The following is a 24439-nucleotide window of genomic DNA, read 5'->3' on the forward strand; positions in this document are numbered from 1 at the left end:
TCCAGATGTAGACACTAATCCATCCCCATGCCTGAAAATGGTTCTTGACTATAACTAAGAACTTCAGGCTTCAGCTGGCAAGGGGGGACTGTTGGGCAGTTTTGATTAGAATCTCATCTCTGGATATCCAGGCAGCAACCAGGTGAAGGAGAAATAGCCTGAATCACTCAGAGCAGAGTTTTCTGTGTGAAAGATTGTATGCCTACTATGTGCAAGACCCCAGGCTAGGCACTTTCATGTGTGTGAAGGGGAAAATATGGGAGGCTTCTTGAATTAATAAAATTATGACAGTAAAGATATTTTTTTTTTCAAATTCCCATGATCATGTATAAACAGTAATAAAAACAGTGATCACCAATGTCAGGAAGAGGTCCAGCAGGGCAGGATATCGAGGATATCAGAAACTTAGCATGGAAGGGGCTTGTGTTATTTGAATGATGAGAATGTGTTATTTGTGTTAATTGTGAAATGAATATATTCAAAATTCAAACATAATACAAACTACTGAAATTTAAGCTTAACATTTTCCCCCAACTACTGGAGTTTGTGTTAGGATAATAAGGAAAATGGGTCTGTGTGGCTGATGTGACAGAGACTAATCTCAAAGGGTACAAAATCCTCTGCCAGGGTTCTAAGCTGATACTCCTTACTTCCTAGGTTTCTGTTTAAATAAATCATTTCTGCTGAAAGCTAGTCTTTAAAGAACGATAATTTCACTTGAGAGCTACAAGTCATGCCTGTAGACGACATTTCCAATAAAATCAATTCATACACAAAAGTCAAGACCAACTTTGAGCTTCACTGAGGACTAGGAAGTATGCCTTGAAGGAGAAGAAACAAAACATTGAAAACTTGAACCACTTAAACTGACTTTCACTGACTTCTCTTAGTTCATCATTTCAGTCCTTAGAGAAGGAGAGAAGGATTATTGCGGTCTCAACTAACAGGTATCATTTTACTGGAGCTACTTCACTTGTAACCATAGCAAATGTGATTGTTTTACGGTACAGGGAAGCAGAAAAGGCACTGGCCTGAGTGTCAGAGATGAGTTCTAGCTCCAGCTTGGCTACGAACTAGGTTGGGTGGCTTTAGACATGTTCCTTCCTCTCTTGACTATTGCTTACCTACTGCAAATCCCCACGCCACTTGGACTAGAAGTTCCATTCCTTTTAGCTCTAATATTCTGTGAATTAATATCACTTGACCCTATGTCCATTCTACTTTTTATTTGGCATTTGTTCATTTGACACATATATACATATATAAAAATCTGTACATGGAAAAAATACAAAATAAGTATTTCTTTATAAGTTATGCAATCAAACAACTACCTTTTTTAAAGTTTAAAAACCATTGCAAAAAAAAGAGAAGGAAATCTAGTCAGTCATTTACAGTCCTTCACAATAACCTTGGTATAAAATATCCATACAACTCAAGTGTACAGAATAGTGTACAGTTCATAAAAGCTGTGCAAAGACAGCAAAGTTCAGTTAAAAAAAAAAATCAAAGAGGCTTATGGATCTCTCTCTGTTCACATCATGCCCAGTGCTCAGGAGCTTTGCAGGTCAGCTTTGCAGGTCAGCAAAACCTCGCCCGAAATAATAAAGGGGCACAAGGTAGAGTGCTTGGTGCATATATCATGGAAGCAGAAATTATAAAGAAAAAGCTTTAACAGACACATACAGAAATAGAGACCGACTCTTCCTCCCATTTAGAGAACTCACTTTTTTGCTCAGAGAGCATTTAAAATATGACAGAAAAGACTCAATGTTTATGTGTACCTTAGACCATAAGGCACAGATAGACATTCTTCCTTTTTTGAAATGCTTGAGCTTTCTAAGGGCTCTGCTATGGGAAGACTGAGTTACCAGAGTCTGGAGCTGGATAGGAGGCCGTTGCTACCTAAGATAGGGAGGTGGAAGAATCCAGGAAGTCAGGGGTCTTGGAGTCACAGACTCGATGTTGTGGCTCCTAACTCGATGCTATGTTTTCCTCCTCCATACAGGATTTCCTGACTTACTGGTTGGTTTATCGCTGCTAAGGAGCAGCAGCGCCTGGCTCACAGGCGGTGGGAGCGCACACCCAACTGTGTTTAAAATAGCTAGCAAAAACCAAAGAGGGACAGGAGCCGCTGTGAAAAAGTTAAGACTGGGACCAAACCTAAATTTAACTTATGTGGAGAGGGCTGTTGGCAGGTGGACGGAAATGTCACTTTGGGCAATGGAAGGTGACGATTGGACAGCGGGGAGCAGCAGCGTCGGGACAGCCGGGACTAAGTGAACACGCAGACTGAATCCCACCTCTTCAATTTCAAAGCACTTAGAAACAGTACCCCAGGCGCCGGGGGGCTTCTAAGACACCGTGATCTCCTCCTCCTCGCCCTCCTCATCCTCCTCGGAGTCGGAGAAGTCCGAAGGTTTGCCGGGGCTGCTCGAATGCGCGGGCGAAGCCCCTTCGAGCCGCGAATCCCGCGGGTGCCGAGGGTTGGGGGATGCATGATAAGCCAGGCGGTGGCGGGGGCTGCCCAGGACCTCGTCTTCCTCGTCGTTTTCCCCGGGGCCCTTCTGGCCCACGTCGCTGAGGTCCGGGTGCGGATTGAGTTTGGTGGGAAGGGTCTGCTCCCGGCAGCCCCCGCTAGACAGGAGCTCGCGCTCCTTGGAGTTCCTCCACTTCATGCGTCGGTTCTGGAACCAGATTTTCACCTAGTGCGCGCGGGGCAGAGAGAGCAGGGGAGAAACTGAGGTTAGCGCAGACCCTCCCCAAAGATGGCGTGGGGCAGGGGCGTCGGCAGGATGTCGCACGTGGGAAGGGGGCTCTGTCTTTCCCCTTCTTGCCCGCTCCCCATCCCCTGGTGTGAATTTAGGTGGATCTCGGCATTTACCCTACCCTCAACCCCCACCTCCGCTCCAAGCGCCTCTTGCCACATCATCTGGTACCTGGCCCAGAAACGCGGGAGTGGGGGCGCTGAGCCCAGGAGAAGTGGGCTGTCCTGAGCAGCCTCGAGGAATCTGACTCGGGCACTCGTTCACTCCTTAGACCTTACTTTCCCCATCTGTACAATGGGACCTAAGCGGTTTCAGAGAACCCTCCCGATTGCACAACTGGTGGAGGAGGAGTGACGCCTGGCGGGAGAGGCTGTGGGGAGACTGCCCTCACTTGTGAGTCTTTCAAGCCCAATTTAGCCGCCAGCTTCTTGCGGTCGGGCTTGCTGATGTACTTCTGCTTCTGGAACATCTTCTCCAGCGCCTTGCGCTGCACGTCGGAGAACACGGCTCGACGCAGCATGCCCCGGCGAGGCTTGCCGCGGGCGGCCAGCGGCCAGGAGAAGGTCCCCGGGATAGGCACGACACTTGAGGACGCTGCAGAGGGGTGGGGGTTGGAGGTTGCGAATGAGGTGGTAGCGTCAGCCTCCCCAGCTCCACCTCCCTCGGTTTTTCTCTCTGATCCCTTCATCTTTAAAGCTCTCCTTTTTCTCCCCCTGGAGAATAGGCCACGAACCTACAAACCTGCGAGAGTGAAAGGCGCTTTCCACCCAAATAACTTCCCTTTCAACCGTGCAAACCCGGATTAGGTAAAAGCACAGAAACACAGAAAACAGCTCCCACAATAGCCTGTTTTCGTTTTTCCATTCAGCGGTCTCAGAGAAACAAACCTGCATACACCAGCGAAAATAGCAACAGAAAAAATAAATTACAAAAATAAAATATCCAGCTCAGGCCACTGGGTTTTCTTCTTAAGCTTTTATTACCTTGGTGGCTTTTGCATTCTTTCGATGAAAATGGGGTGCTTTACTGATTTGATAGAGAGGAGAAAATCCTCTTTGGATTTTTTTTTTAAATCCAATCAGTATTCATCTTTTTTATATTAATCTTTCCTCCCCTCCCCTGCACAACTGTAAAGAACTCTGCCGAATACATGAAAAGTGGCAGCTAATTAGCACATTGACCGCTTCCCAATGGGTATTGGCATGATAAAAAGAGGGAGAGTTTCGCTTTAAGGGAGGGAAAAAAATCCAAAAAGAAACAGAGACTCTAATGAAGCGTGAATGGTAATTGTGTAGTAATGAACTAACAGAAAAAGACTGAGGACAAGCAGCGAAAGCCATATATTACTGGGACAAAAGAGATTTACACTTTCAAACTAAACACAACTGCAGGCCAAGACCACTGGGAGAATACTGATGGCAGAGGCTTCTCTTCTCCGAATCATTTTCATTAAATGGACATGAAAAGCTATTTATAAAGCTCGGGTTGTTTTTGTTTGAGCATTGAGATGAGAGAGAAAGGGAGCAAATTCCATTATCAGCAGCAGCCTGAATGGAAGCGAGGGGGTGGGGGCGTGGTTGGTGAATTCTCTTTCCCTCTTTTAAAAATCAATTGCTTATTTCTTTCGCTGATATTTGGGAGTGCTGTCGTGGTTCTACCCATCCCCCACCGACCATTCCTAGTTTCTCTTCTCTCTATAGGGGCTCCTCTCTCTCATGAGTCTTGACAAGTTGCAGTTTTTGAGCCATAGTTTGGGTCACCACTGGGACTCCAGGATGAAAACTTCGGGGAATCTGTTTAAGGTGTTTCTCATTTAGACTGGGAACCAATTTTCAGCTTCCTTCAGACTTCTTATTTTACCAGCTCAGTGGTCCTTAGAAAAAATATGGTGGTGGGGGAAGGGTATGAGAAGAAGGTGGGAAATCAGGTTGGTAAAAGGTTAGGGTTGTGGGAGGATCTAGTCTCCCTCCCCCTGGACGACCCAAGGCATCCCACACAAGAGGGCACCCCATGTGGTCTTGTGAAAAGTCCGAAGCCCTGAATGACTCTTAAAGAGAAATTAGCCCCGGCTGGTAGGTGTCTCTGGGCGGCGTGGAGAGGCGAGGGCTGGTCTGTGTGTGGCTGCCCGAAGGAGCTGACCAATTGGTCATGGTGCTGAAACCTTTGTGGGGAATCGTGGCCAAGTGCACTGACTCTGTGGGAAAACGGCGGCGTGAAGGGATGCCAACAGCTCCTCGCCGGGAAGGGAACCGCCTCAAATTGGGACCATGACAATTCCTGCTAATTTGTAGAGCAGGGAATTGGTGCAAAGTGTCAAGCAGTCACTGCTTGTGCTAAATAGGGCATCAAATTGGCGCGACGGATTCGTGAATGTTGTACGCCTTGCAACCTCTGAACCAGAGCGTAACCCCGAGGGGTGGACAGAGAAATATGACTTAGGGACAGGGAGCGATGGGCTGGTGTTGGGGCGCCACCCAGCCTCGCGAAAGGGAGGGGAATGAGACCTACCTGGGAAATACGAAGATCTGATGAAAGGCTGGAAAGAGCCTTCAAAGTAGGGGAAAGCGAAGGTCTTGGGAGGGACGCTCGAGAGCAAGGCGGGAGATGCTTCTGGAAGAGAGTGAGGGAGCGAAGAGCAAAGGGAATTTGATTACGTACTTAATTATGGTTCTGCACGTTGAATGCGTAATATGATTAACCCTTCTGCTGATTTCAAAGGCATCTTCCTTAATAAATGGACAGAGTAAAATTAATCTTTCCCTAACGTCGTCTCATCTGTGGAAATCCTTTCACCCCCAAAATAGTCCTCAGAGTTTCTCCCCTGTCTCCAATCTTATCCTAGGTACTAATGAGATGGAAAGGGCTAGGGCGCTGACGAAAAGAATTGCAGATTTGTAATACTAGCTAAGCTAGTAAATATATTCTTGGGTCAAAAATAATAATAATGAAATAAATAAATAAATAAATAAATAAATAAATAAATAAATAAATAAATAGATAAATAAATAAATAATAGATAAAACTGGCTCCCAGAATAAATAAATAAATAAAACTGGCTCGAGGGCAGAAGCACAGACTCCCAGGAGCGTGTGCTCAGTTTTGCTGGGCAAGGGAACTGTGCTCTCTTTCCGACTGAACCGCTCAAGTTCATTCTGAGGGTGGGGCGAACCTGGAGGCTTTTCTTCCTGGGAATCGGCTGGACTTAACTAGGTCTCAGATTTCGAGATGTGAGACCTCAGGAATCGTGGGCACGTGTGTGCGCCGAAGTGTGAGTTCGTACCCGCTACATAGAGGGCACTGAGGCGAGAAGCACTACGCACCTGGACGGGCCCTCAGCGTTTTGAGCTCACTTACCGGTTCTGGGCGCTGAGGAGAGGATGGCATTCACCCCAAATTTCAGAAACGTGGGCTCGCTGGCAGGGGAGACGGCGGTCTGCGGTGATCCGCCCCGCCGGCTGCCGGGACCGGGGGAGCCCAGGTCCGAGGCCCCTGTGTCCGTGAGAGCCGCCGGGGCCCCCTGCCTAGGGGGTGACAAGCTGGCCGTGGGCGCGCTGCGGGGCAGGTAGGCAGGGGGTCTGCTGATGCGGATCAGATCCTCCACCAGGAAGCTCGAGTGGCCTGAAAATGCCGACCGCAGGGACTGGGGCAGCGTTAAGGTGGGCGTGGGGCGCAGAAGGCTGGGGTACCCGGCGGGGGGCGCGAGGAGGCCGGGGAACATCATGTTAGGCGCGGGGCGAGCAGAATAACCCTTCTTCCAGTGGCCTGAGGGTAAATGCCTCGCCTCCCGCCCCTCCCGCCCCCGCGGTGCACTCTCTCTTGGGCTTAGCAAAAGTCTCCGAGTAATGAACGATCCCACTTGGGCGCCTGCGAGTCCTCCGTGGTCCTCCCGTCGAGGTGATGGTTTTATAGTGGCCCGCCCGTTAAAGCGCTTTGAAAAGTGACAGCTCTGACAATGAAGTTCAACAAAGTTCTCCACTCGAGCTTCATTCGCCAGAGGCTCTGGGCACTCTGATTGGCGCAGGGGTGCAATTTATGATTGGATTAGTCTTCATAAGCATCGCCCGCACAATGGGCCGGCAACAAAGGCTGGCGCGCATCAGTTCTGCATATCGACCGCCTCTTTGCAATACAGTGCACCCCCAAAGCTCTTGCCGGGAGTTTTTGTTCGGAATCCACACCCAGGCTAATTAAATGCCTATTTAGAAGTTTCAGATGACATCTTGCCTCATAGAAAAGGAATTATTTAAAGAACGCACTAAATTTATTTGCAGCTCCCCTGCTGAGCCCTGAAAATAAATCAATAAATATTCATAGAAATTCATCTCCAGGCAATCAGTAAAACATCCCTCCCCCTTTTGGGGAGGGCAATGGACAATTTCGAGTCAGTGAATGTGAAAATATACTCCCTCTTCCATCTCTAGCCCTGTACATTACTGCATCTAACGGGTGATTTAAGTCAATGTGCATATGTGTGTGGGTGTGTGTGCGTGGGTGGAATGCCACTCTAACAGCCCAGGAAGACTTGAAATTAATGCTTTGGGCTATTGGATGTTTATCCATAGCGGTGGGAGGGGGAGGCCTCAATTTGAGTTATTTCATTATGGTTGAGTTTGAAAGAGTTCGTGGATACCTGAATAGTGATATGAGTTTCCTTAAGCAAACTGCTAGTAACTTGAGAAACGAATTTCAGCGACATTCCTCTAGGATTGTCACCAAGGAGCGCGTCTCTGCTCATCTAGGGTAAAAGCCAAGGGGAGCACCTCACTGGGGCAAGGCAGCAAGATTTCACTTGCAAAGGGCTTACTTCTGCCAGAAGCTGCCTCAGACAAGGTGACCAGAATGCTGTGAGTGCTATGCTGGCCCTTTTTCCAACTTCAAGGAGCCTTAGGCAGTTTTAGTTCAAACTCACAGCCTGAACTTTTAACAGCCATAGCAGCAACTGTTGGCATTCGTCTGGAGAGAGCCCTACCCATTGCGAAGCGCTTAACTTAGTCTCAGTGTTGCTGCTTCTTAATTGACTATGACACACAAACATGTGAAAACAGAGCAAAGGACGCGGTTCCCAAGAATGCTGGTCCACGTCAGGAAAGCCCATCATTGATTCGGGGCCTCAAACGAGAATCTTCCCGCAGACAGCCTTTCCCTTTCCTCTGGGTTGGGGTTGGGTGGCGCTGAGCCTCGATTCCCCCGTTTCTCTGCTCCGCGTGATAACAGATGTGTTAAATGTCCCATTCATTTCTTTAGTGTGGCTGAACCTCCCCAAAGAGAAGTGTGCAGCCCCGCCAGGCCGCTCTGATCCTATTAACCATGAACTAACTGTCACCTTCAGCTGGTTTTCCTTTTTGCTTTTTAACACAAAGCTTTCTCAAAAATCTTATTAACCAGCTTTATTTCTCTCGATGGTTTTGTTCAGGGCGTTTTGTGTTGATGATCTCCATGTCGCTGCTTTAACCATTCAATAAAAGTGCATCTGCGATTTATATCACATTAAACCAGAAACGGAGCCTGCTAAAACTCTCCCTTGATTCAAATTAAAAAGTTATTTAGGGCCGGGCTCTGGAGCCAAATTAATGCTTGAAGACAACGCAAGCATTGGCGTTTCTGCGCCCACAACTGCTTATGGAGGCGTACTGGGCAGCGGGGGGGAGTGGAGCGGGACTTCTAAGGAGAGGAACAACTTTTAAATAAATGACTATTTATATACGGAAAATGCATTGCTCGAGTTAATTGGCGACCCCTGGAAACGGAAGAGGGAGATCTGTGAAAAACTTCAGTTGTTACTCTTTTTGAAGTTTTTCCAATAAAATAGGGGAGAAAAAATCTAAACCACTTGAACACCTGTGCTTTAACCTTACCACGAAGTTTTCCAACACAACCACCACCTCCCTCCCTAACTGCTTTCCGGAAACTGGAGGACTGGCTCTGATTCTTGCATTATCTCTTTCTCTTCTCACCCATCCTGCCCCACCAGCAGTGGCCAGTTCTGGGAAGGCGGACGGACTTTCTTTTTTTTTTTTTCTTTTTGAAATAGTTTTACGAATTTTAATCAAAGCAAATGTGTTATAACCATAGTCATAAAATCAACATTACCACATAGACAAAGGAAAAAACACCAGTTTGGCATACAAAAATACCATGTATTAAAACTGGGTTCATTGGAAAAACTCAAGACCTGCTATGACACCATCTACAACAGAGAGAGACTACAGGTGTTGGGTTCCCATCTAGAAATTGCTTGCCCGATCTTCTGGAAGGTCAGAATAAAGTCTATGTTTGCAAGGTTTTGTTTTGGGGGCTGGTAAAGACTCAAAGTCAGTTCTGGACCTTCCTAGCGTCTCCCTTCCCTAGGCCTCTTCTCCTGCTGGGACATTTTCCTGGGTATAGCTTTTACAGTTATTATCCTGCCCACTGACATACTTCATAACCCCCAGCCCCTCCCGTCCGATCGTTCTGTCTCACGATAGATTAACTCCTGCTAACTTCTCTTAAAAGGAGGCGCTGAATTTTTTTGGAAGGTGGGTCAACCCCTTGCTGCGACCCACGTGGACCCCACTTCCAGCGGTCCGTAAGTAATTCCTAAGTCACCAAAGAGGAAAAGTGAGGGCGGGGGAGAGGGCTGGCCGCCCGTGAAAAGGCAAAATAAATCCTGAGGAAGCAAGAAATCGAACGAAAGGATCTTACTTTAAGTGATCTCCTTGAACGGGTCTTTTGAAACTCCTAGATAGCCTAAGGGTCTGAGCAGCGCGGCGGCTGTGGCTAAGACCTGTGACTAATGCCGTTTGACCTGAGCGCATTGGGGTTTTGTGCGTCCTGCCATTCATTGTAATGTCGTTATCTCCAAGTTTATTTCAGAGAAGTCATTCGCGCGCCCTCTATTCCAGAGCTGAGCTTTCTGTTTCTCTTTCAAGGGAAAAGAAGACGAGAAGGGAGAAGAGAATCGGAGGCCCTGGTTGGGGTTAAGGCCTTAGCCTGTGCCACGGGTGCGACTACTAGGCCAGGGAAGCCGCAGCAGAGCCAGCCGGGGCTCCCAGGGTCCCCCTGGACCCGCAGGAAGAGCTCCCGGAACCTGCTCTGGGGGTTTCTTTCCCCTGGGGCGGTAGAGAGAGGGAGGGTCCCAGGCTCCCGCGCTGCGCTTTCACTGCCGCACTTGCCTCTCCAGCGGGCGGAGCCGGGAGTGCCCCGGGGAAGCGCAGGCCAGAGAGAGAGGCGAAGGGCGCTTATAAGCAAGGAGCTACTGGAGATTTCGGCCCTCCAAAAAGATGACGAGCTTCTGTTTGGGGACGTTGGGACCTCAAGGTCGAACTTTGCAAGGGTTCGAACTCCCAGTCCACGGCGCTGCGGGCTGGAGCTGCCAACACTTTGATAGCATTTTGCAAGTTTGGCAGGAAGCCGGGCAGAGGCGAAGGGAAAAGCACCGTCGGCCTGGTTTTCGTGGTCCTGGGGAAAAAGGGAGCTGACCCGCTAGGCAAAGGAGGAGGGCGGCGAGGCTCCGGCTGAAAGAGCTTTCCTACCGCCCCAGCCTTCTAGGCAAGCCGCTCTATTAAGACACCTCTAACGGTTCACCTTTAGAATAGGCCACAAGGAACTACCGGCCGGCCCTTTAGCGTCTCCCTCTCTTTCTCTTTCACACAACCCCCAACCCTTTTCCTTGAAAATCCTTCTATTGTGCCAATCAAGCAGATGGTTTGCAGGAAATATAGCTTGGCCTCGATGACCGAAACTAATTTTAACTAGCTTTCCAAGCCTGAAACATTTGTTTTGCTCTTACAAAATAGCCCCCAAAACAGCTGGCAAGGGTGAATTAAACCCATTAAAGACACATTTATAAGAAATTATATTCACATAGATTGCCCGAACCCCCTTGTGCAGCCTAAGAGGGGAGATGAGCGCATTTAAATGAAAATGTCGCCAAACCGCTCTCCTCCTTAACGTAGCCTGAAAGTCTCAAAACATTTTACTAAATAGATTAACTTGACTATTGTCTTGCATCACATTTATCAGCTTCATTAAGTGAATAGCTGAACAAATATATTACGCATGCATGAAAAGCTCTTTTTCGAGGAGACTCATTGTATCCTCAGCCCTGACAGGTGGTTAACTGTGTGTTGTGTTTTTTTGTGGGTTTTTTGTGTTTTCTTTTTTCTTTTTTCTCCTTTTTAACCCGAAGAAAGAGGATCTCTGTAGAGCAGCGTGGTCCGTCCACTGTGCCGTTTTGGCAAGAGTTTAACTCGTTGCTTGGACCCTGCAGCCCAGCGATTTTAGCGCCAAGAGGTCGGCAACGGTGATCTAAGCACATTCGAAATAATCGAAATTAAATTTTGATGAGCTGGGCCTTAAGTGTTTTATCTCTCCATCATCCCACCCTCTCCCCCCCCCACCCATGTCTGGGAAATATGCTTTTCAAAAGCTGATATTTCCCTCCCTCTCATCTTAAAAATAAATTTCCTTTGCTTTTCCTTACTAACCGGCTTCAGATTTGGATCCATTTCACTTTACTGTGTGTCTTTAGGGAAAGTCATGTCCCTTGGGGCTCAGTCCCTGTGTATAAAGGGAGGGGTTGTCCTAGAGAGCCTTTTCAGATCTGATCTCGTAGGGTTTAAAAACTCTGAACTCTCTGTCGCCCCACCGCGGGCCCCAGCGGCTCCCAGCCTCTGGCTCGGGAGGACCACCCGAAGGTCAGCATTTCCGGGTGCTAGGAGCAAGCCCAGAAGGGAGGGAAGGAGCGTGGAGTGGGCTGGAGGCTTCAGGAAGGATCGGCTGGCCCCGGGAGGACTGCGCGGAAGCGGCTTCTGCTCCTTGGGGCTGAAGATTCACTGAGAGCAAAGCCCGGAGGCTGCCGGGTCCTCGCATTCCGCCGGGCGTGCTGTCCCGCTTCCCTCCCGGTGCGCGCAGCCCGCTGGGCGCGCGACTCCCCTTCGGTCCTGGTCCCGCCACGAGGTGTGGCCCAATGGCAGGTGTACAACAAGAGTGATCCTCCCTGGCTTGCTCCCCGTGTCCTGGGTGTCACCTTTCAGCTGCTTTAATTTCCCGTCGTGGCCCCACCGTGAACCCCTTCCTCGCCGCCCAACCACCTCCCGCTCTAGCTTTGCTTTCCTTTGCCTCTCCCCAAGCTGGAACTATTGATTTCGTGTCCTAGAGGCTTGCTGGATAAAGAGACTTGGAGGAAGGTGAAGTTAGCTAATGGGTGATGGGTAGGTAAGAGTATAAAATATATAGGATCTATCTTTCTCTGGGCCTGAAAGGGCTGCTTTTGTCGACGGCGGGAGGGAGAAGAGAGAAAAAAAAAATTATTCCTCCTTTTTTCTGGTTCCCAAGGACTCAGGGATGGGGAGCAGATACCTCTTAGTGAGGCTGGGTTTGTGTTCGGATGGAGGTGGACCTCCTGTGCGGGGAGTTGGCAGTCTAGTGAGTTGGGTGGTAGATTCTGGAGAAACGAACCGCCCACTCCACACTGCCCTCCCCCCACCCCACCCCACCCCACCCCACCCCACCCCACACCCCACACTCACATTCACACTTCAGAACAGTGGACTCTGGGAAGACTCATCTTGTTTATGTTGAGCTGTGCTGTGAGGTTTCTACCAAACTGTCAAGCTATCTTCAGGCACTTGTCTTGATATTAAACCTTACCTGTCCAAGATTTAAGAGCCTGCAAGGGAAAAATATGTTTGCCTATGGACTGACACTGTTTTCTCTAAACCAGAATCTTGCTTTATCTTTTTATTTCTTTCTATCTTTCCTTTTTTCTTTTTTCTCTCTCTATCTCTCTCTCTCCAAACAGCCATCCCTGGTCCATGCCTCAGGTTTAGGGGTGGGCACACTGGTGGTATGGTTCGCCCTTGGCAAGAGAGACCTAGGGGGAAGCTTCTGAGGTCTTTGGAAACAGGCTTGGTTGCATTTGGGCAAAATATTCCAGGGCTTAAAAGAGTGTGTATAGGCTCTAGGTGAGCATGTCCTTGGCCCCATGGACACTGGCAGAGCTAGAACCGAGCCAGCCTCTCTAAAATTCAAGGCCCAGGCAAGTTCCCTGTTTGTCTAGGTCTAAGCATGATACTTCTTCCACAACCAAGGTTTTTGAAAGCAACATCTGCCTTTGCTTTCTCCAATTCTCACCACCTCATCACGTTTCTCAATCTGCTACCATCATGTTCTACAGGAATGGCTTTCATTAGTGTCACTGATGCCGTCCATGTTCACATAGTTGATGAACTTCTCTTACCTTACTTGGCCTGCCTGCAGAATTTGTCACTATGGACTTCTCTCTCCTTCCTGGCTTTCCTTGTCAGATTGCTTCTTTTCGCCCTCTTCATGAACTCTCTTTTCTCTCTTTATGCCTTAGACAGTAATGTTATTCTGGGTTCTGACTGGCTCTTTTCCAAGACACATAAAAATTCTACCTATTACTTATTCTATCCCCACTGAGCTACTTGCATTACCCCAAGTATGCCTTGCCCTCACACTCCAGTGGCTTTGTGCATGCTGATCCTTCTGTGCTCTTTATCAGGTTAACCTCTATTGGTTGGGAAAGCCTCACCTCCTCTGTGGCCTTTCTCTGACACGTACTCTGAGGTCTATGTCCTTTGGATATTTTCTCATAGTACCTAACACTCACCTTTATCATGGCATGTATTATCCTATAGTTAGAGTTGCCAGATAAAATACTGGATGCACAGTTACATTTGAATTCCAGACAAATATTGTTCTTAGTATAAATGTTCCAGATACTTTGTGGGATGTACTCACACTAAAAAATTTTCATTGTTTATCAAAATTTCAACTGTAATTGGATATTCTGTATTTTTATTTGCTAAATCTAGCACCTGTACCTACTGGAATAATTTGTGTTTGTTTCTTCCATAGACCGTGACCTCCTTGAGGGTAAGACACCATATCCTTTGACTCTGTGTCCTGATGCCTAGCACATGCTATGCATGTGCGGAACGATGAATCCTTCAAGTTCTGGGAGCACTTTACCACTTCATTTAAAAGGACATTCCTGCTTTAAAGTTCAGTATATTTAGTTCACCAATCTACTAACCTCTTCTAAAGTTTTATCATTATTAGCTCTTCATTTTTTACTGTTTGGTTCTCTAGAATGTAACCTGATGGGACAGCTCCCAGATTTTGTTTAAAGACTGTTTAATCTTCATTTGTATCCCCTAGGCCAGTCCTCTTAGCTGATTTGAATAATTAGGTGATGATTTCTATTGGTATGATTGGCCACTAGTGGATATTACTGGCAAATATGCTAGCAGACCTAATATGTTTAACAGAGAGTAAATTCCATAGCATGGGAACCAAGCTTAGGTTAGCACATATGTACTAACACTTGGTCTTGCAGCAGCATTAAATAAATGTTTAATTTTTACAGTGTAATTAATGAATGCACTAGCAGATCCCGATCTGCCCCTCATTTAGGTTCTTAGAAACTGTGTGTATGCATGTGCACGTGTGTTGTATGTATGAAATCTCACTAAGAGGAATTATATGACTCAGAAAGCTAAAAGTCGTTGCTCTAAAAACTGGTGCTTGCCAAAGAAAGGGGTTCCAACTAATCTTTAGGCCTTAGGTTCTAAATCAGCTGCCATGAGACAGAAGGCCAACGCGTGGAGCACCAGACTTGGCTAGTTCTGGTGGAGAGGTGAGGAAAGCAGGAGGCTCAGAGAAAAGGTGGAAAAAAAGGGAACGTGCAGAACTAGAGCTTTATGCGCAATTCAGGAGCCATTAGCCACACGGGACTAATCATGTTCAAACGAGTTAAAAAAATAAAATGTAAATAATTCGAATAAAAATTAAATTAAAATTAAGTGCAATTTTAAAATTTAAATCAAATTTAAATTTTAGTTCTTTAGTCATGAGTCATAATTCAAGTGCTCAAAGGCCACATTAGGCTAGTGGCTGCCTCATTGAACAGCAGAGAGATAGAACATTTCCATTGTTACGGAAGTTCTTTTGCCATGAAGCTGAGGCTGTTGGCCTGGGGTAATGGAAGCCTAGAGGGATATGCCTGTCATATTCAGGTATTTTAAGGGCTGCCAAGAGAAAGAAAATAAGTTGCAAGTTTCATGATACTAAAAAAAAAAAGTAAGGTGGGATGCATACTTTACAGCAACTAGAGAGATTTAAAAACGTAAATCAGATCTATTGCCCCACGCTCTCCTTCAATCAACCGATATTTATTGAGGTCCCACCATGTGCCAGCAGGCAACGTTCCAGGTCTGGGAACGCTGGAATCAACAAAATAGACAGTTTGTGCCATCCTGGATCTTCCCATTTAGGATAAAGAAGGAAAAGGCCCCTGTGGGCCCCTACCTCTTCCCCTCTTCTACCACATTCCTGCCTCCCCAATCTCTTCCCTCCTCATCTAAGATGCCAAGCTCTTTCTTACCTTTGTGTATACTGTTCTCTCTGCTCGCTTCCCGCATATACATATATATATAAGTATATAGATATGTAAGTATATATATAAGTATATAGATATGTAAGTATATAGATAGATAGATAGATAGACATGTAAGTATATATAGATAGACATGTAAGTATATATATATATAGATATGTAAGTATATATATACATATATATGTAAGTGTATATATATATATATACTGCTTACTAAAATGTGTATAAAACTTATGCTAAAAGACTGTGAAAAATGTATGTTGCTCAGAACATTGACTGGATATAATTAGATGCAAAGGAAATTTAGTCCCTTTTCCCTCAAGAAAATATCTTAATTTTAGACAGACATACGTTTTATTGTGCTTTGCTTAATTGTGCTTCGCAGGTGTTGCAGTTTTTACAAATTGAAGGCAAGACTCTCCACCAGCAAAAGGATTACAATTCACTTTATTGTGATCCTCGTTTTATTATGGGAGTTCGGAACTGAACCTGCAACATCTCTGAGGTAAGCCTGTACCTGATTTCCTCTTAGCTGTCAGTAAAGGACATATAAATCAATAACCACAACAATGATAATTATGGTAAGATTTATTGAGAACTCGATATATGTCTATACTGTGTTGAGTACTTTCCATGCATTACTTAAAATAATCCTCAAAACAGCTTTATGAGGTAAATACTATTATTTTTGCCACTTATCTACAGGAGAAGAGAGAGAAACTTAGAGAAATTTAATAATGTAACTGTGTTGGCTTTGCATTGTGTCAGCCTGGCTAGGCTGAACTCCATTTTTCAGAATTTTCTTTCCAACATAATTCCAGTTTTAGGTGGACCCAAAAGAGTCTTGAGAGATTTGGAGGCTGGAAGATTTGGAGCAGTGGTCATTTTGTAGCTGATGAGCTGACTCACCTCATAGGTGTGAGGCGGCAGCCAGGCAGCAGGTGTTCCACCTTCCTCAGCTCTCTGACTCCTGGGCCAGGTGTGTGTGTTTACCTTCCTGAAGCGGGAGGACATCTACGACAACGAGGAAAGAAGCAGCAGGGATCGACATGGATTTCAGGCTGTTCTTGTGGGGTTCCAGCTTGCTCTTGATACATAAAGCAGGTTCTCTAAAACATTGTTTTGTTCAACATTGTTTTGTTATAATGTTGATAAGATGTCCTAAGAATTTAACTCTTGTTTATATCAATTAGCGTATGGTAAACTTAGTTTCGTTATATGTCCTTTTGCTTAAAGTTGCAGCACCCATCAATGATATTAAGTAAGGACTTACTATGCATGATATATATGTGACGTATATAGATATAGATTTAAAATATCACCAATGGGTTCTGCTTCTCTGATTGAATCCCGACACACGGTTAACAAGCTGAGGCTTGGGACTCAGTCTGCCCCTGGAACCTATGTTCATAACCACCATTCTGTACTGGCTCAGAACCGCTCTCTGAAAAGAAAGTCTTGGGATTCTGAAGGTTGAAGACACTGGTATGGGTTGAAATTCCAGGTCTCCTCTGCCTTGAAGCACTGCAGGGATTAAGAGGTCATTACCTCAGATACCAAACTGATACCCAGAGGGCATTTAGCAACTGATAAAGTTTACTTTAGTTTATAAAAATCAAAAGTTTTGCTTTCTATGAATAATGATACGAGCTCATATTTAGCATTTACACAATTTCAGGTACTGTTCAAAGTGCTTATGTATCAACTCATTTAATCTTCACAATAATCTCAAGAGGTAGAAGCAGCATTTCCAACACCTACTTTATTTGTAGAAGTGGTTATTAGATTTTTAAAAAGTGATTTTTTTGAGGGCATTGGGCCCAGAGTTAGGAGAGATCTTGGTTCCCTGCTCTGACAAAAGGGTGGTAGATATATATGAACTGCAGGTCCACACCGGCTCCATTTTAGAGAGCATATATCCAAAGTGCTTAGCACATATCTATAGTTAGGATGCTTTTGGATACATTAGCAAAAGACCCACCCCAAACTAGAATAAACTACAAAGAAAAGTTATTATTTCATAAAACAAGAATTACAGAAGCAAGACAGGTAGAGTTTATTAATTCATTGTCTTATTGATATCATCTAAGACCCAGGTTCTTTCTATCTCTCTGCTCTGCCATCCTTAAAATATTGACTTATTCTCTTTGACTGCTTCCCTCATGGTCTCTGATGATTGCCTCAGCTCTAGCCATCACATGCAGGTGACAACATCCAACAGAGGGGATGTCAGTTCATTGTCTTCTCTCTCCTTTTATCGGTAGAAAAAAATCTTTTCCAGAATATCACCTGGGAGATGTCTACTCTTGTCTCATTGGCCAGAATCATGCCAGTTACTCAGGTCCAAGTCAGTCACTGGTAAAGAAAATGGGAATCACCATTTTTAAATTAAATGGATCAAGGGTCACCCTCCTGGAGATAGGAAGGACCTAGCTTCCTGGAAATATATGGGTATTAGATTTCTGAACAAAGATGATACTTATTAGCAAAAGAAAAGTGGTGTGACTTTAGGCAGGTAACAGACAGTGTCTGTTACCACATGCGCCTTACCCAAAGCTAGATTCATAGATGAGTACTAGTAGCTGCCCTTTACCACCGGTGTCTCACTTCTGTTTTTTACAATTTTTAATGACTCTACCACAGACACTACTAATGCTTACCAATACCCATTCTTCTCTTCTTTCTGGACATATAGATAACCCTTCCTAGCTTCATCACAATTAGATGGAGCCATAGACTCTTCTGGAAAATGGAATGTAGGCAGAAGTGATAAACATCACTTTCAAGCTTGGTATATAAAATCTCTCATGTGCAACCTATTTCTTTCTTTCTTCCCTTGGGACTTGGAGGCCATATGTCGGGGTGGCAGAGGTACAACATATAATGAACCTGGATCTCCAAGTCACAGCTTGGAGGGGAGTCACTCATCTTGTATTGGACTATGGCACAGGCAAGTAATAAGCTTTTATTATAAGATTTGGGGGTTATCAGAGAATGTATCCTACCTTGACTAATGACCCGCCTAAATCATCTTTCTAGTGCCTTGTATTTTGAACACATGGGCTGCAGACTTAGTACGAAGGTCTCATGTTGCCGGGATAGTTATCCAAACATGCACCGATTTGGAGATCTCATCCATACAATCCTTTTCGTGTTCATTTCACTTACTTCCTGTGACAGGGGACTCACTATTTCTGGCAATAGATTATTTCTAGTTACGAAAAGATAACGTATGTACTAAAGATGGCAAATAGATTTCAATATATGTGCCAAATCTCACTGATTGGTAGTTGCATCTAAAGTACTATGTAGAGAAGGATTCTGAGACCAACTCTGGATGATGTGGGAAAATGTTCTGCTATTAACTAATAATGTCTTCTGGGGTTCTGGAGGTAGGACAGGTGGACCGATGCCCCCATAGAACATCTGTGATCTGAGAACAATGAACAATGGGGAGAAAGTTCACAGGAAGAAGGTTTGCCATTAAGTTACAGAACTTGAGATTAGATATTGGGGTACTTTTTTAGGAATGATTATACAGCTGCAACAATAATGACAGCTTCCTTTTAGTGAGTACTCTGCTAGTGCATGTGTGTGTGTGTATAAAATTTCCTTATCTCCTCATAACAAGTCCATTTTACAAAGAAACTGGGGCTCAAAAAGTGTAAAGTAGCTTGCAGAGGATCATGTAGCTAATTTCGTGGCAGAGGCAGATTTATTTGGATTCAAATAAAAAAAAAAGGGTGGTCTGATGCAAAGTCCATGTTCCTGCTCAGTAGCCTACGCTGCCTGTGGGATTGAGGAAGAAACTGATTACAGCAAGGTTTCTTAATTTGAAATTTTATTTGGGGAGGCTATGCGGTACATTGTAGGATGTTTAACAACATTACTGACTTCTACCCATTAAATGACAGTAGCATACACTCCACTCCCCCGAGTCATGACAACTGAAAATGTCTCCAGACACTGCTAACTGTCCCCTTGGGGCCCCAGATTGCCTCTGGTTGAGAATGCTGGGTTGGAGGAAGACAGGCCCGTGTTTGGAGCAATTGTGGTTCTGGGCAGGCAGGTTATCTGTGAAGGGAGTAAAGAACAAAAAGATAAAGGGTCAGTCTGGGAACTTAGGAGGCAAGGGTCAGTCAGGGTAGCCTGGGAGCCTTTGTCACCCAAAAAAGGCAACAACAATGAGGGTGACTGGAGGCTCATGAATTTAGTCTCCTAGATGTTTCCTGTTAAGGGACAGAACTGGGTAGAGCTGAGCTTGCGGAAGACTCCTGTGGCCCCACATTATAGGTAAAGGAAGAATGTAGAGTGAAGATTTTAACCACACTGGACACCCTGAGTGCCACTGAGAGCCTGCCACTGCAGACACATCTAAAGATCAGTAGATACTAAATGAATGTTTGTTGAATGAATAGTAAACAGCCAGGTCAAGGGGAAGGAATAAAGCAGTTGCACTTTATCTTTGGGTAAAAATATGATACAAAACAACATTCCTGAATAGGTGCTAAAGCAGACGCTAAGCAGCAAATTTTAGACATTTGAGCAAAAGCACTTAGAGGAGTTAGAGTGAAAGGAAGATTGAGTATCACTTTTAGTGAAAATTAATTACCCAAATCTAACATGTTCACACAATACCTTTTCTACTTTTAAATGGAAATCTATTTTATATGAAAACAGAGATGTTCTCCTCTGACATGACAGAGAGCAAATTGCTTTTAAAAAAAGGAATCGTATTTGGCAAAACTTTCCTTATAGGTAGCTGACTGTTAATATGTTTCAGTTCAGACTACTTATTTTGCCTCCTCTTATTTCTAAAGAGTGAATAGTTTCTTCAAATACATATTTAGTTAGAGTATGTTTTAAAGGGTTTCTCAAATTCAGAGGGACCGTGATTGCAGAAGGTATTTCTGCCTTTGTAGACTCAGAAAGACAAGCATTGCCTACTGGGTCGCACTGTCCTCTATTTTACATGGTGCTAACAGGAGACGCAGAAATACTTACGGTAATTAACTACATGACTAACGAACACACCAGCAGCCCCAGTTTATGATCACATATAACTTCTGCCCCTTTCTCAAAGAACCAACTACTGCAATTACTTGGGGTTGCTTTTGAAAAATAAAGTTTGCTTTGTTTTCTTTCTCTCTTATTTCCATGTTTAGCAAAGAGCAGTTCATAAATCCATACTTTTTTCTGCTACCATTCCAGATATTTTGCTATCAATTATGCGCAATAAATGGCATAAAGCATGAAGGGAGTGGGAACTGTTATGATCCCTGCTATTCACATATTGCCCGTTAATCTAATTATCAGCATAGGGCCTCCAGAAACAGAGCTGCCCACATAGAAAAGCCTTCCCCCCACCTGGCCGATTGTTTAGCCAAGCTTTTTAAATGGGCAGAGTTTGGGGGTGGGGGGAGATGGAGAGAGAAATGAACCTTTATTTTTAAGTTTCAATGCTGAGCACCAGAAAGAATTTAGTGGTTGTCAACATGAGTTTAGTACAAAGGTATGGTTTAAAATGTAGGTTCATTTTGACTGAGCTTCAGGTCACACAAGCCCAGGGAACCTGTGCTGCTATTTGTTTTTTGTGTGTTTTAAATAGAGCTCATGAGATGTAAGGGAGGGAGATCGATGGAGGGGGTGGGAGGGAGCACCCCACGGGGGGTGGGGAGATGACGTCTATTAAAGGGTGGGTACTTCAGGGGTGTTGTTTCCAGAGGCTCTTGGTGACTGATTGTGTGAAAGGGCAGCTTTGAATGAACGGCCCCAGCCAGGGCTGATTTTGAACTGTTTTTCAGTCCTTGATTCCTACAAACAAAATAAAATACCTTGTCGAATAGGGCCCATTGAGTGAGGATGATGGGTTAAGAGTGGGGGTACGAGGTGGCAGCGTGGGTGCTTGTTTATCAGGGAGGAGTTGTCTGTTGTTCCTGGAGCCAGTGAAAGGAAAGACGCCAGAGTCTGATGGCTGGGGTAGCATTGATGTGAGGTAACGGGGTAATCGGATTGAAAGGGAGCCATAGTATTTATGTCAGTTCACATTTCGTCAAAGGAATAATATGAGGTGCTACCTAGCTGAAGCTTTGGCCTGATGGTTCAGTCAGCAAGCATCCAGGCCTCATTGGATTCAAACATACATTAATTCTCACAGGAGCATTGCCTGATTAATCTATTTGCATAATAGTAGGAAAACTGCAGAGTGGTTACTTTTTTTCTTTCTTCTATAGGGATTTGGACAAGAAAAGGTTTAAATTCATTTGAAAGAAGAGTGTGTGAGAAGTCAGAGCAGCAAAAGCCCCCTCTGGGACTCCCAGGGCTGTTTTCTGGAGTGAAAAGTGCTGGAGTTGAGGCAAGGCCCTTTCGCTCAAGGAGTTTAACTCTTCCGGGGGGAAAAACTACCTTCTTCTGAGACCCTTTCCCAGTATTTGTTTTAGGAAACTTAGCAACAGGTTCAGAGGACGGACAGGCAACCTGCCCCAAGTGAAATAACCCCCTTGGTTCAGGCTTTTGGTCAAAGGACGTCATAGTTTCAGAAAAAAGATAGGTTCAGTTCTGATTTACTCAGGTTCACTGGAGTTTCTGAAAAGAATTTCAGGTCTGTTTGCATTCCATAGAGAAACAAAGTAATTTGCTTTATAAAACTCATGCCGCTCCTGACCTGTTTTGACTCAGCGCATTTATTTATTTAATAAGCACCTGCTGAGCACCGTTCAGCATGTGAGGTGGGTGTGCCAATGGGAACCGTGTTATTTAAAGAAAAAAAAACACATCGTAAAATCAAAACTGAAAAAGGGGGTTCAGGAGTTTCAGATATTCAATATCAAAGCTATTTTCCCTGTAGAAATATCAATAATAGAAATTTTAAATATTGCTATTAAAATTAGTGAATCCAGCTTTGATCACTTCCAGCCTTTGCTCAAGAATAAAGAGCTTTCTTTTCACAGTACTGTACATACTATCTTCAGTATTTCTTACTCATTCTTAGTACCTTTATTTCCTCATCACCCATTGTTGTGATAAATAAACAGCAATGCTATTCAAATGAAACTGCCCTGCTGGCTCAAAATGCCTCTATTTCTACAAGTTCCAGATGGAGATACATTAAAAACAATAGCAGAGCAAATCCTAATTTCTAATTAATTGCATGGTTAATTCCCAATTTTATCATGGAAATTTCTTGCTATAAAAGAAATGCCTATGGTATAGGTGCTCAACAAATGTTCCTTGCACTTTCCCTTCACTTGAATATATCCACGGTGACAATTAGAAAAATGCCCCTGTTACTTAGGAATATCAAGGAAAAATAGCCTAATACAGCAGAGGGAAAAGGCTATTCTATGCAGTTAAGCTGCATTGGGGGGTTCCATCCAGCCTAGGACTCCTTTCTTTGGAATCTGTATTCTCCCATTTCCTATTAACAAGGGTGAGACTCCAATAGTATTTTTTGTAAAGACTTTTATTTTTGTAGAGCAATTTTAAGTTCACAACAAAATTGACAAGAGATTTCCCATATACCCCCTGTCCCCACATATGCTTAGCCTGTCCTATTGGAATAGTACTTTTTTTTTTAAAACCAAGGGCGAACCTATACTGACACATCACTCTTGGTGTTACACATCCTGTGGGTTTGGACAAATGTATAATGGCATAGATCCATCATTATAATATCATACAGAGTGTTTTCACTGCCCTAAAACTCCTCTGTGCCTCTGCCTATTCATCTCTTTCAGAGATTGCAACAAGTGAGGATTCTGAGAAATGAAGGGTCCTGGCTTGATGATGGAGTTTTCCATTTTAGGGAAACATTCTTCTGGAGACTCTGAATTTATCTTTGTGCTGAGCATGGCTGTCACCTTAAGTGTCCATACATGCCCCCAAGTATGCTCCTAGACGTCATACTGAAGAAGAGAATCTTCAATGGCTGTAGTTCCTAAAGTACAATTATAATTTTTTTACTATTCCTTGTTCATATAGGTGAGTTTGAGTCTGAGGGCAAGCCCTTCAGGGACTGCTTGATTACTTCTTTCCTCCCAGGCACACAGTTTTTCTGATTTGGTTCTTGCCTCCGGGAGACCGAGGGTTAGAGTGTGGCTCCAGCTGTTCTTCTAACTCACCGCGACCTTGTGCAGTCACTGAAGCCTTGCTCCCTATTTTATCATCTATGTAGTGGAGAAATTAATATCATGACTAACTTTCTCAAAGGGATCTTGTTGGAGAAAACTTAGTGGATTTTTAAAGAATTTAAAAATTGTAAAAATATATTAATAAAGTTATCATTGGTATTACATTACTACCCCTGAAACAGCTACCAAAATAAGGGGAACTACTACTACCGTTTTGGGCACTCTTATTCTATAGGTGTCTTTCTACTCCTTTCTCTTTTTACAGCTAAAACCGAAATGCAGAGAAATATCAGATCATGCCCACATCCTTGGTGGCCAAATTTTTGTTCCTTTCAGAGAAAGATTCTTCTGCAGGTCACTCTCAGTTTAGCCCCCAAGGCTTCTCATATTGTGCATAAGTCACTTTGCATGGGATGGTTATGGCTAAACAGTAGGCATTAACTAAGCCAGGGGTTAATATCCAGTTGTTGAACCCAGTGGCTCTCAACTGGGAGATAATTTTTCTTTCAGGGGACAAATGTCTGGAGACATTTTTAGTTGTCGCAAAAATCGTTTGGGGTGGGTGGGGGGGCAGGAGAATGCTGCTGGCATCTAGTGGTCAGGCCAAGAATGCTACTATTCAATGCACAGGACAGCCTTTTAAAAAATTTGTCTGGCCCCAAATATCAATACTGCCAAAGAAGAGAAACCCTGAACTAACCTTACAATTTTAATTTTCTTCTAAGTTTGTTTTTTATAAGCAATTTTGCCTGGTTTTTTTTTTTTAATGTTTTACTTTTTTGGCTGAGTAATAGTTTACATATAGTGAAATGTACCGATTTTAAGTGTTACCATTTGATAACTTTGGACAAATGCAAACATCCATGTAACCCAGATTCCTGTCAATACAGAGACCATTTCCATAACCCATAAAAAGTTCTCTTGTACCCTTCTCAGTCAGTTCCCACCCTACCCCCAAGGGCAACCATTGTCTGACTTTTATCATAGATTACACCCATTGTTTTTGAATATTGAAAATATCATATCTGAGGCATAGTAGTTGGTAGAGTTAGTTAGATCAGAGATGATTAGACTCCTGGGACCAGGGCGCTGGACTGCAAGAAGGAGGCTTGAGATATGTGAAGGACAAGTCGCATGCAAAGGTC

The 24439-nt window shown here is 44.4% G+C and overlaps 1 protein-coding gene across 1 annotated transcript; it reads right to left on the reverse strand.

Moving 5' to 3' along the window:
* Positions 1–2295: 2295 nt before the first annotated feature.
* Positions 2296–6636, reverse strand: DBX1 (developing brain homeobox 1). Its single transcript, XM_039864919.1, has 4 exons — positions 6120–6636; positions 5274–5375; positions 3157–3359; positions 2296–2702 (listed from the first exon to the last, which is right to left on the reverse strand). Exons 1-4 carry the CDS (start codon positions 6484–6486, stop codon positions 2352–2354), a joined length of 1023 nt encoding a protein of 340 aa, XP_039720853.1. The 5' UTR covers positions 6487–6636; the 3' UTR covers positions 2296–2351.
* Positions 6637–24439: the final 17803 nt, after the last annotated feature.

Source organism: Pteropus medius, unplaced genomic scaffold, assembly GCF_902729225.1.
Source record: "Pteropus medius unplaced genomic scaffold, Ma_sr-lr_union100, whole genome shotgun sequence".
Classification (NCBI taxonomy): Eukaryota; Metazoa; Chordata; class Mammalia; order Chiroptera; family Pteropodidae; genus Pteropus; species Pteropus medius.

Bases quoted from the DNA above. Each gene is read 5' to 3' on its own strand.
- DBX1 (XM_039864919.1), bottom strand. From the start codon at position 6,486: ATGATGTTCCCCGGCCTCCTCGCGCCCCCCGCCGGGTACCCCAGCCTT. The intron at 3,360-5,273 runs GTAGGTCTCATT...ACCCCTCTGCAG, and splicing joins CAGATCTTCGTATTTCCCAG to CGTCCTCAAGTGTCGTGCCT. The intron at 2,703-3,156 runs GTGAGGGCAGTC...CGCGCGCACTAG, and splicing joins TGGGCTTGAAAGACTCACAA to GTGAAAATCTGGTTCCAGAA.